This window comes from Brachycentrus maculatus, unplaced genomic scaffold (assembly GCF_059751285.1).
Source record: "Brachycentrus maculatus isolate JH-2025_06_01 unplaced genomic scaffold, ASM5975128v1 h1tg000005l, whole genome shotgun sequence".
Lineage (NCBI taxonomy): Eukaryota > Metazoa > Arthropoda > Insecta > Trichoptera > Brachycentridae > Brachycentrus > Brachycentrus maculatus.
Window position 1 is genome coordinate 1,654,060 of NW_028280760.1, and position 15,122 is coordinate 1,669,181.

Consider the following 15,122-nt stretch of genomic DNA (forward strand, 5'->3'; position numbering starts at 1 on the left):
ACAGGTAAGGTAAGTAGAAGAATAAATCAAATTACAGATTTTTAAATAATTTTATTGTCAGCTTTGAATTAAGTCACTAAGTATTGTCTTTTTATCACAATTAAATAAAATTTTCTACTTACAAACAGAATAATCAACATTTAACGTATAACAGTTTTAAGTACAATAACGCATAATTACTATCAATAATTTCCCATTGTTATTTTTTAGATGAATATTTTCATTCCGGGTTGACCAAATGGTTTCGTATATCTTAGGGAATTCATTTAACTTACAAACTATTACAATAATAGATGTTTATATTATTTAGTGCTTCACTGAAAGCACTTCAAAACAGCAATAATCATTATTCTTATAATACTTAAACCGTTGAATTTTTTTTTTCATCCATTCGATATCATTCAAGTCAACATACAGTATCCACTATTTTATTTTTTAAATATTTTTGAAAAATGGATGCTGTACGGTAATACATTAAAATGACGTTTTTTGCCACCAAATAAACAAATTAACAAGTTTTTTTTTCATTTTATTCAACAGAAAAGTAAATTAATTACCACTTATTTGAGAAGATAAATATCTGCCCATTTGTGATACACTAATACATGTTCAAGGGCACCAAAGTTTACATCTCTGGTTGGAAGTTCATAATTTACTATAGAATCATTAGTACTATTGGTTGATTGGAAGAAGTTACCCTATACTCAGCGCCGGATCTAAATTTTTAGGAAATGATGCGCAAAGTGTTAATGGTACTCGTTACATCATTATATTTTGAATGGTGATGAGAAATACTTATTAAAAATCGAATGCTACATATTATCAACCAAACAAAAAAGCATTCATGAAATAGGGGCGGGAAAATTTTGATCACAATCCTATTGCCGATGACAGCAAACGACGTAAAGAAAAATTGCTCTCATAAAATCTTACTTTATTTGAAATTACCTAGTTATCTTTTTAACCCAAGGCTGTTGAGAGATTTTGCTACTAAAAATAATAAAAAATATAAAAGCATTTCCATTTTTTTTTAACCTGCCTTAATTTTTGTCTCTGTTCAGATCCGGCCTGTATATATGTAAAATACAAAATGTTGAAAGACAATTCAACTACATACAGAACAACATTTAAAAGACTTTATGTATAGGTACATATTTAAAAATAATAAACCTTAGTAAGTAATATAAAATCATTTAACAGCCCTCTTTTACAATTGTGCACATTTAATTAAATTTCATATCCATCAGATAAAAAACATCTAACGGAGAAGAGATGGATTTTATTCATAACATTTTTTTAAAATTGAACATTTACACATAATTGTCACAACGATTTATTGACATTGCAATTGACTTTAGGACGTCACATTTATTATAATTATCATAACATCAATAAACATTTAGCTATACATAAAAACATTGAAAACTGTATATTATTCATACCATGTAAATTGAATGAATGTGATAAAAGAAAGTATGGAAAATATGATGTTTATGCTTTGATTATCTATGTTTATAATTTTACTCTCAGTTCTTTATTAGATAAACGATACACATTTATTGAATGAAGTTTGTTTTGGTTTATCAACGTAATAACACATTTACAACTTTTTTATTAGAATAGAAAACAATTCTACAGCTTAATATAAAAACATATTTTAAAATCTTTTTCTGTTGCTGAAAAATATAATAAATAACAACTTCCAACACTTACAATGATATTAACATAATTTGTAAATATCTAATTATTAAATTTATCTCACAATTTCTTGCTTGAAGTATTTGGAGACTGATTTGATAAACTATAACAATAAATAAATATACAAGGTCAGATATACAATAATATACCACTACAATAAATAATATTTATTAATATGAAACACTTCATTCATTTCCTTTAGCCTGGTGCATGCCTACACGGATATTTAATAACCTGCACATGCGTAGGCAGGTATTTAATGACCACCACGTCAAGTGCAAATGTTGGAAATCAATATTTACTATGGAGCCATTAGTGCTATTAGTTGGTTGGAAGAAGTTACTATTTAATTAAAATAGTTTTGAAATTATTTTGACACAATGTCGTACGAAAATGAGCAGAAACGACTGTTCAAGATGTTTGACTTGGTTCCATCGGATGATGAGATTCTAATAACAAATTCGAAATGGACTACCTTAGTGAACAGAGCAAGGACGGCGACACAGAACAAGAGCTTAGTGATCCGGAGGAGGATGCTGACCCTCTTGCGGTGTTTTATTAACAACCACATAAAAGTATAGGAAGTGATAAATAAAAATAAAACGTATTTTTAAACCTTCTTGTCTTATTTATGATATGCAGAGGTAGGGTATCTTCGGGTACAAGATAAAAATAATCATAATGATTTTGGATAATTTATAAAGCGCAATTTTCTCAAAATACTACCTCAAGGGTGTGTGTACCAGTGTAGGCTTACAGCATTATTTTTTTCACTAGGTATGCGCCGGGTTAACATCCTCTGAGATTGAATAACTTATTCTTTTGTCGGTTTAATATCAACAATGGAGGAATCCTTTTTCTCCGGCTCAGTTTTAGTACCATTTTCAAAAGGTGGATTATCGCCGGTAGGATTTTGAACAAAATGCCTCTTTCTCACGTCTTCGGTATCTGCGTCTTTTATGACCAATATTTCATTTGCCGGATTCTTGTCAGCGGGTTCCTTATGGGTGGAGGGATGTAATTCCGTCCAGTGCTTGAGGAAGTTGACGACGCTGGTGTGGGCGAACATCGTTGCTTCGTTGAGAGGAGTGCTTCCCCAGCGATCGTGTGGGTCGTGTGGCACGTTACAGTGCATCAGGAGGAACTCCACACATGGAAGATGCCCTTCCGCTGCAGCCAAGTGAAGAGCCGTCCGTCCGTCGTAATCCGACAGAGTCATATCCATACCGGATAATCGGTGTCTGTTAAATTAAAACGAAAAAATTAGCATACAGTTAGTGCGATTCTGAATTGTTCCCTTGTTAAAATTAAAATTTGGCCTCTCCAATTACTATTTAAAATTAACTCCAAGATGTCACTTTTTATAGGTACAAATGATTTTGTATTGCTCATTAATCGAGTGAAATATGTAAAAACGAGTATTATTTTGAATTTAATTACCTTCTAAGAGCGCTAAGGTCACCGCTTGCAGCAGAGAATAGAAGATTTACTATACTTAATCCTGTAGTTTCAAACTTAAAACGCCTGGGATTCTTCTTGTTAGTTGCGTACCTTAAATTATCATATCTATGGAAATTGAATCTTTCTATCAGGTCCTGAAACATTAAAATTATATTAGTAAAATATATACACAATGTATTATTGAATAAACATATTATTAAAAATATATGTTACATACCACACAAAATTGTACACCTCTACAGCTATTGCCCAATGGGTCTAAACAGGGCGACCAGACGCATATTCCCATTACATTTGGAACAACAACCAACATGGCTCCGCTCACTCCCGACTTGGCAGGCAAGCCAACCTTGAAAGCAAACTGCCCGGAATAGTCATACATGCCGCAGCTGTGCATTAAGGAGAGCACATTTCTCACCGATTCGGCCTTGAGAATCTTGCTTTCAGTGATGGGACAGATACCACCATTGGCGAGGGTAGCTGCGATGACTGATGCAATATCGCAATTGGCTTCCATTGCGCAGCACTGAAATCATTTCATAACATCAACTTGTTTGTTTCGTAAGAAAAGTCCATCATAGTTCCATATATTCAAGTATAGATATCATAGGGATCTTATTATAACGCTTATTTCTCATATATTTATAAGTAAGCAACAAATTCCAACATACAAGCCTTTGTTATTACAAAACCTAAAATTTTAGGCTTAGTGGATATTTCCCTTTGAATAAATAAACAAAGCAAATTCTAAACAAATATTTTAATACTGTGCAGACATCTTATGTATGCGCTTTTTACGTTGTTTGTTAAAACTTTTAGAAGTGCTAGAAGTAAAAGTAAATATGTACTCAATCTTTGGGGTAAGCCTAAATTTGCCAGAACTTTTCTAGCAATCTGCTACACAGGTATAAATAATGGAAATTTTTTTTTTTCTTTCTAAGCCTGTTGAACAGTTACGGAATTCTCTGAGGATATCACTTGCCTGGAAATAGAAATCCATACACTCCCTCAAATTTGTCTTCTCTGGATAGCACTTGTGTTCGCGCATGTAGAATCCCAGAGCATAGTTCCGGTCAGCGGCCTCTCGTTCGGATAAGAACGTCGCATTATTAAAACTCAACTGTTCATTTCCGGCCATTCCTTTGAAGAAATCCATAACGTAATCAAATTTTTCTGCCAGAGTCATTTCAGGTTTTACCAAAGTCTTCAATAAGGCGCAAACGAGAATAGCACCGGCATTTATCATCGGGTTGTGAGGTTTCACTGAAGAAAAGAAATTGCGATTAATTTTAAATGATTTAAATAGGTACCTGATGAAATATAATATAATACCTATTTATTTTTAAGAAAACTTACTGTTAAAATCCAAGACGAGTTCATTGAAGTTTCTGCCGCTGGGTTCTGTACCAATATACTGGTGGACGATATCTGGGCCAAGTGTTTCCAAGGCCATCGCGTATGTTAAAGGTTTACTGCAAGACTGAAGAGTGAAAGGCACGGTAACATCTCCAATAGAAAACCTCTGTCCGTCAATTGTACACACGCTGATGCCCCAATAATCTGGATTCATTCTTGCTAATTGGGGAATGTAACTTGCGACTTTGCCATCAGTATTGCTTTTTCCGATCCAGTACATTTCTTCAATGTCTTTGATAAAATCTTGGAAATCAGGTATGACAAATTGACTTTTAAAAGCTCTGGTGATAAGGACTATGTTTGGTGCTATGACTTCTTTGAAGGTTTCACGGTCCAGTTTCTGTGTTTCCGGAGAGCCTCCTTCGAATCCCGACTTTCTATGAAGCGCGAGGAGGTTTGTCATGACATCTTTGATCCGGGGATCAGTTTTACGGATGCCTGTCGTTTTCAATGCCTAAATAAAACGAACAAAAGCAACAAGTTCTAATGTAATCAAATATACTTTTCCATAAAAATGGTAAGAAAAAATTTACAGTTAAAATATTGTATATTCATTTAATTGGATCAATTTTAGTGAATCCCAAAATGGATGATATCACTCCCCTGGGGGGCTGGAAAGGTACAGGTACTGGAAACCCTAAGAGACAAAAGAGGGGCACTGAAGAAGAAGCATGGGCAGATGAAAGAGTACAGCACTATAGAGTGGCTGATAGTAAAGGTATGTATGTATTAAAAAATATGTATTCAATAAGTTTGTATTGAAAAATTTAAATAAAAAATAGTTTGCCATTACTCACGGCGAGAAATTTCCCAATCGGTAGCAATCCAGTTTCTTCATTTTTAAACATATCAAATAAGACATCTTCAGCATGCTTAGGATCTTGATCTCGTGACCTGTCGGACATAATTTTATCATAATTTTGTTTCTCAGGCTCCAGGTGGATTCTATAGACTAAAATGTTTGAGGACCATTGGTTCATAGGACCATTGGTTTAAAATCATGCGGGAAATGAATGGTCAAACTAATAAATAAATAAAAAAATCTTTCTATTCATTGATTCGGGACATGCACAACCCCTAATGGGCTCCATGAATAACAACATTTAAATATTTTAGTATCCCTCCATTTTTTCTGTATGTATTAATAAATATTTAGACTACCACCATAAAAGGAAAAATCACAAAGAGGTGAATTGGTATTGAGCGATTTTTGTATGCACCATAGATAGAAGTTTTTCGTGTAAATTTACCAAAAATACTGTTTTAACACAAAGAATTGTATGAAAACTGAACAGTTACAAAAACAAAATGTTAGTTATGTTTTGATGTAACTGCTCACCAAGATTTTAGTCAATCGATTTTGGGAATGTCTCCATAGCACACGCAATATTCGTTGGACCGCAGACCAACATGTACTGTTTTTGCATATTTTGCATAGGTGTAAGTGCGTGAATAATGTGGTAGTGGTATATAGAACTGTTTGCATGCTGGTGTAATCTTCTGACGAAGAGAAGAGTACACTAAGATCCCTGAGTAGTTATACTAACACTAATGTAACTAGCATTTTGTTGAAATACCTGGCGACAAATTTGATGCTTTAAATATGAATAATAGAACAGTTATAAATAGTGAAGAACATATAATAGTTATGGAACAGTTTACATCAAAATTACCAACTGAAATTTATTCAAACAAACCCGCCGTTAATAAAATGACATTATTTGGCGCGAAAATTAAAAGATCACATTTGATCATAGACAAAATATAGAATATACATATTCTTCTTCGCGTCAAGGAAGTTTCATTCGAAGAATTTTCTGCAATGGATTGCGGTATTTACAAAACCCCGCTATTTACTATACGTGGATCGTTCGTGAACGACCGGATCGTAATGATCTGTTCATATATTATAATTTTAGTCTAAAAAAATACATAAAAAACTAAGGTTTCACGATAGAAAAATGTCTCGGCGGTCATTTTTGTAGTTGTCGGCTGTTCCGATAAGATTTGTGTTAAAAAAATTATCCTACTCGTTTTGTACGACGAAAGAACGACGGATCCGACGTTCAACTGATTCGGTCTTAGTGAACGGATCCAATGACCGGGTTTCACCCACTTCCACATAAATAGATACGGAAGTATTTATAAACGCAGTCTATTTTATACAAAATCTTAATAGGTATACATGTGCTGAGAGATTTTAATCTTTAGAAATGAGAGGAGTCTGCTCTTACATTATTACAGTCTACACGAGTACCTACATATGACTAAAGAAACACCCAGAATCCAGACGTAATAAATATGCTATACCTAATCTTTGTTGTACATACAAACATACGAGCATATTTACACGGTTGTAACTTAATTCCAAGATTTCAAGATAATTAAAAAAGAAACTGTAAGTGCGCATAGTCAGCTGATATTTTAGACTAGACGCGTCTTTTTACGATTTGTTATCATTGTGAAATTACCGTCTGGAATTGCGTAAATTAACAAGTGTGTATGTATTTTCGGTTCTGATGAAATCCTATTTTTTTTCTTATTTTTTGTTGGAAAAAATATTTTCGAACCAAATCTTATGCTTCTAGTATATACTTACTGTTAAAGCGAGGCCCAGTGTAAGAACTTTTGGAAGGCCGACTACCCAAAAAAGGTTCTGTTAATTTTTTTTTTAGGTTATTAGAATTTTCAAGGGATTTTAATATCTGGCGGTTAATTTAGTAGGAGGCTCTGCGTATAGAGACAAGCATATGAATAATTAAAAATACCGTGTTTTTTCATTAAATAAGAAAATTTTAAGAAAAAAATGGAGAGTAAAGTTTAAACAAAAATACATATTGAAGGCGAAATGACAAAAAAAAATATTGCGCCCACCCAACTTCGTTGCAAGGTGGATAAGGTATGGTGAGTTTCTCAACTTTTGTAAACGAAAGTATTGCGAATACAAATAAAAGTATAACATGGATAAATTATTCGAAAATTTCAGTAAATTCTTTGTTGATTAAAAATAACTTTCGCAATTTAAGGAAGCAATATTTAGCTTTCTGTCCCAAATCTGCGATTGCATCTTTGCAAGAATAGTTTATAACCGTTACTTTAGTGCTGTTTTGGAGAGCCAGAGAGAAGGTTCGTTTTTTTTCTCACTTGAAAAAGTAGTCGAAAATGCCAATAGATTTGAATTCTTTGATTCAAGTTTAACTTTTGAAGAATTCAACTTTGAATTCTTTTATGGTTTAAATTTTTGACCAAGGTAAAATGGGCATCAACCATTCGTTGTTCGGCTGCGAAATATCGAGGACCGGTATCCGTACGCGGACCTGCGCTTGAGAAACGCGCCTTTTTTTAACGCTCTGTCAAAAGGTATATCGCTCACTCCTTTCAAGAACGTCATAAATCAAAAATCGTCAATTTTCAGTTGTGCATGTTTTTGGAATGCCCAGAAAATGTACTATATCCCAGCAAAAGAGGCAATTTTTTAACCTTATAATTACCCGTTACAGGGCAGAAAGTGTTGTTTTTGCGTTTTGAATAAAAGTTATTGTTTAAATATTTTTTAAAATATACTTAACATTTTTCAAATAGTGGAAAAATCTTCAGATTTAACCTAAAAAGATCTGTTGCACAGTAAAAAGATCAGTAAGTGGCTTGATATGTATATTTAATGCATTGTATTATATTTTTAAACTTTAAAAACGTTCTCCTGAAAAATCAAGTTTTTTGATTTATGACGTTCTTGAAAGGAGTGAGCGATATGTTCTCGACTGAGAGATTTTTATCGTAAGTTATTTTAAAACCAATCCGGCGACATGCTGTATTGAATGAATACCTAGACAGAAGCGCGCTTAATTACGAATCAAACAATAATTAAAAGACAGAAAGATTCAGTCCCATTAAAGTTATTGGGAATTCTTATGTTGATCTACACTTGCATACATGGTTGGAAACCGACAGGACCGTAAATAAATTGTAAATGAAAACACTTGTTTCTCACCACTCGAGTTATATTTATTCTAACGACTAGTTTCGGAAGCTACATATGCTTTCATCTTCGGGTCTGAATATAAACTTATATTGTATTTAGTTTATATTCTGACCCGAAGATGGAAGCATCTGTAGCTTCCGAAACTAGTCATTAAAATAAATATAACTCAAGTGGTAAAAAAAACAAGTGCTTTCATTTACAATTTCATCATGTCTTACCACAAAATGATTGCCGAAACAATAAATAAAATACAGTAATTAATAATTAGAATTTGTAGGTACATCACACAAAATTATCTAAATTTGTTTTTTTGTGAATCGCATGTAAAGGAACAAGCAGTTATCTATAACTAAAGCAAAAAATATTGAGTTTAATATATGACAGGCAATGAATCTAAGGTACTTTTAAGGTAATTTCGTACTTTTCGCACTCGGATTTATACCATATTATTAATGGTTATTACATGTTGAAAATTTCAAGCATATATTTATACACTCATCTATCAAAGTAAATCAACAGTTACATTATAATCAAGTGTTTAATCAATCCTGTTAATAATATACTAATATACGTATCTAGACATACACATCGTAGTCATACGGGAGAAAGTGACCAAGTGCATTTTTTTACAAAAACGTGATCATTGACTATTTGATATCTTACTAGCTTAATATTGCCCTGAAAAAATCCCAAAGGATTTTAAACTTGGAAGTATAATATATTGACTTGTTAAAAATGACTTACTGCATTGATGTTATTTTCTTGCCAAGTAAAAGTGACTTAAATGGCCCTCCTGAACATTTTATGTTTTGTTAGTTGGTCACTTTCTCCTGTACGACTACGAAATACATATGTAATAAATTGAGTCAACAGATATTGGATTATGGAACTATCCAGTTGTATCCACAGTCAAAATAAAGTTAAACATAAAGTTAAGGGTATTTAAAATCCATCAATCATTTTTTAAAATTAAATATATATTATTTACATAAATGTAGATGTTATTTATTCGGGGAGATATCGCCACGAATGCTCTTAAGATTTGAACCAATATTGACTATAACATGTATGTATGTTACATTATAACCCTTACATATATGTTTCATTATACCCATTGAAACACGACTTTCTATGCATGAATTTTTAATAATTTATTTTTAATGTTGATTTACCTTTTCAATGGTCAAAATTAGCTTAAAACTTATGATCATAAGATGCGATATTTTCTCCGTAACGTAAGTGAAAAGATCTTGAGATTTTTTTAAATTAATTAACTACGTATTCGTATAAATTATAAATCGATTAAAAATATTTAACAACTTTTAACAATAAAAACGCCGAAATGCACTGCAAACAACATTTTTTAAACATTGTTTGATAAACATTTTTAGTAAAAATGTTAAAGCCTTCTTCTTTTAAAAATAAAAATAAGGCATTAGTTAAAATATAGGTCAAATATATAGGTCAAAGTGATCGCTCGGCGGTTCTAATGCGTACTAAGCAATTGTTTAAAAAAATGTCACTTGAGAATTTTCCACTTATGTTTTGTCAATCTTGTATCGAATTCCACGTACAATGAAAGAAATAACTAATAACCAAACATTTAATGATAGAAATTTATGTATATCTTTAGGACTTACATTCCTTTGTAGTTGATATCGTGGAGGACGGAGTAAGCCCTCGGGGAAGCAATAAAAATACAATATAAAATTAGATTAACAATATTCCATAACGAAAATCAAACTTACCCGATAAATCGTGCCAATAGTTTAATAAAGCGGTCTTGTTTGTTACTAGCAGTCGAGTTGTTATAATCATCGTAGCTATATTCTTTCGACATTTTAAAATGGAAATTATTGTCTACAAGAGTCGGTTGTAGACGATCAAAGGTGTTTACTGAACTGTATTCAAAACCAGCAGAAAATACAACTTTTCGCAAAAAAAAATAAGGTAGGCACGACCTGTAATCGAAAATTACATTTCTCGTGTCTCTTTCACAATCACAGAGATTGAGTGAAATGGAATTACTAAAGTATTTCCAACTTCGACGAGGAAAACAGATTTTTTCCAATAAAGCTTAAACGACGCTAACAACTTAAATAAAGCACCTCGATTGTTTGTACATACAGCTATAAATTACCGAGCACTCGACAAGGTGTTCTGATTTCTTTTATTAGGTGTTATTTCATGCAAATATATTTACACGGTTGAATAAAGTATAGATAGGCTTAATACCATCTGAGTTGAAACGAAAAATCACTAACACAGATGCGACGCTCGTATAGAGTTAACAACTTAGGTCCATATGGTTATACAATACAAAACCTGAGCATATGTGTGTTATCTCAACTCTGATGGGGAAGGAGTATATTTAAAACAACATATTTAAAAATATATGATTCTGAATTATTATTAAATAAAGGTTTATTTATACATGAAGAAAATAAGTTATTTACTTTTTTAGATTTATTTACACATACCGTATATGAATACAATAATTAAAATATTATATGGAAAATATTATTTTTGCTTATTTTTTTATTGTATATATTATAAATTACATATGCTTTTATTTAGGTATCTATCTAGAAAATATGTACATGTATACATATATCAATGGATACGGGATGTGGTAAACCAGGATTATTTACTTATTTACGTAATTTTAATACAATTTTGGTAGGTCGGAAGTTGTAAGGTATTTCTTCTTTACAGTAAGCCGCCCGATACTTTTTATATATACTATATACTATTTTTTTAATATAGTAATATATAATAGATGTATTGACAAGGTGTCCTAAAACTATAAATAATCCTGAAACTGTCATAATAACAAAACATGATCTCACTAAAAGGCATGAAGCATAATTTTCGAGATATGAACACTGAAATAAAATCTCGGAAAAACGTAAATGTTTTTTTTTTTTTAAATATTTGTGCTTTCAAACATAATTACTGTTCGATAAAACGTATGAACTTTGGCAAAAAAAAACTTTTTGTTAGAATTAAGGTTTAGTAAAATATTTATCATTTATTATTTTAAAAACGTATTCTTAAAAACTAGTACATTAAGTCTAGTTTTTTTAAATAGTACTCGTATAATAATTTTTGAAGACTTTGTACAGTTACTCTTTTTTTAACTATAGGACCACAATTCTTCTTCATCAAAAATATTAACCAAAAATTTAAGTAAAATATACCTTAATTTCTAACGTGGTACACAAACTGGATTGAGGTGGACTTTTCCAGAAAAAAGTACTTATATTCGAAAACCATGCGAATTTTACTTAAGTTATTCGATAGATCATGTTCTTCATCAGTTTTAATGGTTTATTCATGGTTTTTGGGACATCTGTGCATGTAAATAAATAAGATGACAATGTCAGTATTTTTATTAAATATAATAGAAGATCAAGAATACCTTATATTACATATGTACAAAATATTTGACAAAAAAAATAATATCCTGTTTACACACGCAGAAAAAATAGTTGTTATTTTGTTCCACAAATCTTTGGCAAACGATTCATTAGTTTGCAGTCTAATAATAAGATCACCTCCGTAATAGATTTTCACGGCCTTAGTCACACAAAACATTTACGTTATTAATATTTGTCTTCGATGACGTATTAGGTTTACTACAAACTCCTCGTGTTTATTTTATACGAACCTAACAACAGATATTCGTGTTTACCAAAACTCGAAGAATCGAGATTCATTCATTATTTCTTCGTGTGATTTTCAATTTGCAACTCGGTGCGAAAGTCTGTCAGGGTTTAAAAACGCGGTAAAAAAGAAAATATTAAATAAAAAGCGGAATAATCTGTCAAGGAGTTAATTCAAATTACCTGGAATGATTGGTGGCGTCGAAATCAGCGTAGAAGACTCTTGCGGCGCCTTCTTTTTTCCCTACGAAATCACTGAACCGATGCGCCTGAAAAATTTCCCGATTACTGAAATCAATACACTACGAGATAAAAGAAAAAATACTTCAGGATAATTTCCCGTCTTGATGTCACAAACTTGTCACAGAAATATGATACAGGTAAGTATTTCTTACACTAGAAAAAGAAGTGTAATATCGCGGAAATATTCTTGGAGTTCGTTTCCCGCCTTCCTTTAACTTTTGGAGGAGGATTTTCTTGAGTTGGTCGTTGCGCAGAGGGGAGATGGGTCCGAAGACCACCCTCTTGCCGGTCTGCATCATTCCCGAGAGATCCTGACCTGCGGACGAGGGCCTGAAGACTGGTTATCTAGCGACTAGAGCTGGCAGGCCCCCACATGCGCATGGCTCTCGGCAGTCAGCGCGCGCCGCCGATCCATACAGCTGGCGAACACGCACTAAATTTAAAATAACCGACCGAAATAATCTACGAATTTACATTGATAAAATAAGATTAGTGAGTTTATAATCTGTATCGGTAAGCTTATTTGAAACGTCAAACTTATCCCATGTCAAAAAAATGCACTGCAATGGCTTTAAAAACTTCGAAATTTGTAAATAACACGCCTTTTAATGCTCAAGTACCTAGGCCTTGATGAAAAAGATTATAAGGAAACAAGGGGATTTAAATTACACACTCGTTCAATAGTAAAGCGTCAATCATTTGTGAATTGGAAATGAATCCAGATAATGATATCTGCTGTTTTTTTTTAATTCATAAAAAGTGGAACTTACACATTTTGATAATGTAAAAACCAAAAACTAAACAAAAACCTGCAACTTTTACAAAAGTGTCAAAGTTAATACGTTTTTTCTTATGACCTTATCCGTATCTAACGGTACTAGGGTACAGCATCGTATTGATGTAGTGTTATCTTGGTTGTTATTGGATAATATTAAATAAGTAATGGAATAAAAATATATTGTTATTTTCACCCCTTGGTAATCGGACCCAGAACCTCCGGAAAGGTAGCCAAACAAGTTAACCATTTCATCACAGTGTACCAACATTAAAATAAAGTTTCTGATGTTTTTATTCCAGCATTTTTTCACATTCTTAATATTAATAAAATAAAACGCAATGTATTTTTTTTTATACTGACTGATATTAACATATATTATTAGATCTTACAATCCATTTTCAAACAGCCAATTTGCAAGAAATGATGGAAGGAAGATCAGTTATAAAGTATAAAGACGTATCCGATTGTAAGTTTTTTTTATTTATATTGCAATTGTCAGGAATCAAATCTGCGACGCAAGTTTTGCAATCGAGCCATCGAGCGACCAAACTACGCCATCTGTCGCCTTTCGTTGTATGCATAAAATAAAATATTTATATAAGTTGACGTTCCCTTTCTTAAGGTAAACATAAAAGTAAAAATGATTGATTGAAAAACACAACATTATTACGTAAAACGGACAATATTACCACCAAATTATATAAATATTTCACTCTAAAGCATTTCAAAATATGTGTATATTTACATATTTACCAAACATGTATGTATTGTATAAATTGTCAACTGAAAAAATTACTTATTTTTTCTAAAAGCAAAATTACATATTTTCTTTCCGCCTCCGTAGTTTAATGGTCAGCACGCTCGGCTACCGTTCTGGAGGTCCCGGGTTCGATTCGCAGGGGGGGTTAAATGAATATAAGTGATTTTTTTACTCTAATATTTATTCAATATTACCCTGGACTGGTGCCTGAAGTGGAGGGCTGATCACCTTTCCTTCGTGTATTAACGATCAAGATAACACTGTATTTATATAATGCAGTGCCCTATGCATCATTGGGGTGCGGATAAGGGTTTGAAATTGAATATAAAATTATACTAAATATTATTAGTGATATGATTATTGAACCATCACATGTTTTTTTTTTCTATTTATAAACCAAATGATTAATCGATCATTGATCGTAATTAATTATCTTTTATTTTGATGCTTCTGTTTAATTTTATCTAGGATTTCATTTCCCTTATGAAACAAATCCAAGCAGTGCTGATGCATTTCTTTATGTCATTATGTTAAGCCTCCCTAACACCTCTTTTCCACATTTCAGTGTCCATCATCTGTGAATTCTTGTTTTTTTTTTTTTAATTTGAAGTATTTGGTTAGATATTATTTGATTTTAAAGATACATATTTCAACCAAATATAATTGAAAAGGTCTTTGAGCTAAAAATATTTCAACAGCTATAGCAGGCAGGGGAGGGGGAAATTCCAAATAACAGCTGATCTCCTATGACAGCCTAAAAAAGGTCTCCAGTCAACAACTTCTTTCGTAAATAATTTGCTATTTATTGAAATATTTTTTTTCTGATACCTTGATGTAAATTTTTATAACTTTTATTTGGTACTATTTTTCCAGCAATTGCCTTGACTTCTTCAGAGATAGATACATGCCAGGATATCTATAATATCATGTCTACGTAGATAAGGCTTTTGTGGAAACCATCTTGAAAAATAGTACCAAATAAAAGTGCTAAAAACCAAGTTAAGTAAAATCTATCATAAATGTTTTACTGCATATACTCGTACATCTATGTAATTGTATTTCAAGCTCCATTCTTGGATAGAGAATTATCATGTAAATATTGAAACCGAATTGAAATCC

At 32.0% G+C, this 15,122-nt stretch overlaps 1 protein-coding gene across 3 annotated transcripts; it reads right to left on the bottom strand.

The window, feature by feature from the left end:
• Positions 1-31: 31 nt before the first annotated feature.
• Positions 32-12,910, bottom strand: GLS (glutaminase). 3 transcript variants are annotated; one of them, XM_088256769.1, is made up of 9 exons: positions 12,618-12,910; positions 12,406-12,491; positions 10,198-10,236; positions 5,373-5,469; positions 4,516-5,029; positions 4,142-4,422; positions 3,377-3,685; positions 3,139-3,293; positions 517-2,939 (listed from the first exon to the last, which is right to left on the bottom strand). In XM_088256769.1, the coding sequence occupies exons 1-9, from the start codon at positions 12,762-12,764 to the stop codon at positions 2,513-2,515; spliced, it is 2,055 nt and encodes a 684-aa protein (XP_088112895.1). In that variant the 5' UTR covers positions 12,765-12,910; the 3' UTR covers positions 517-2,512. The 3 variants fall into 3 exon arrangements, with proteins under 3 accessions (XP_088112905.1, XP_088112911.1, XP_088112895.1); XM_088256779.1 differs by lacking the exon at positions 10,198-10,236 and having other exon boundaries at positions 32-2,939; positions 12,618-12,900; XM_088256785.1 differs by lacking the exons at positions 10,198-10,236; positions 12,406-12,491; positions 12,618-12,910 and adding an exon at positions 10,306-10,631 and having other exon boundaries at positions 32-2,939.
• Between the last annotated feature and the right edge of the window lie 2,212 nt (positions 12,911-15,122).

Bases quoted from the DNA above. Each gene is read 5' to 3' on its own strand.
- GLS (XM_088256769.1), bottom strand. From the start codon at position 12,764: ATGATGCAGACCGGCAAGAGGGTGGTCTTCGGACCCATCTCCCCTCTG. The intron at 12,492-12,617 runs GTAAGAAATACT...GAAATTTTTCAG, and splicing joins ATTACACTTCTTTTTCTAGT to GCGCATCGGTTCAGTGATTT. The intron at 3,294-3,376 runs GTATGTAACATA...TTAATGTTTCAG, and splicing joins GAGGTGTACAATTTTGTGTG to GACCTGATAGAAAGATTCAA.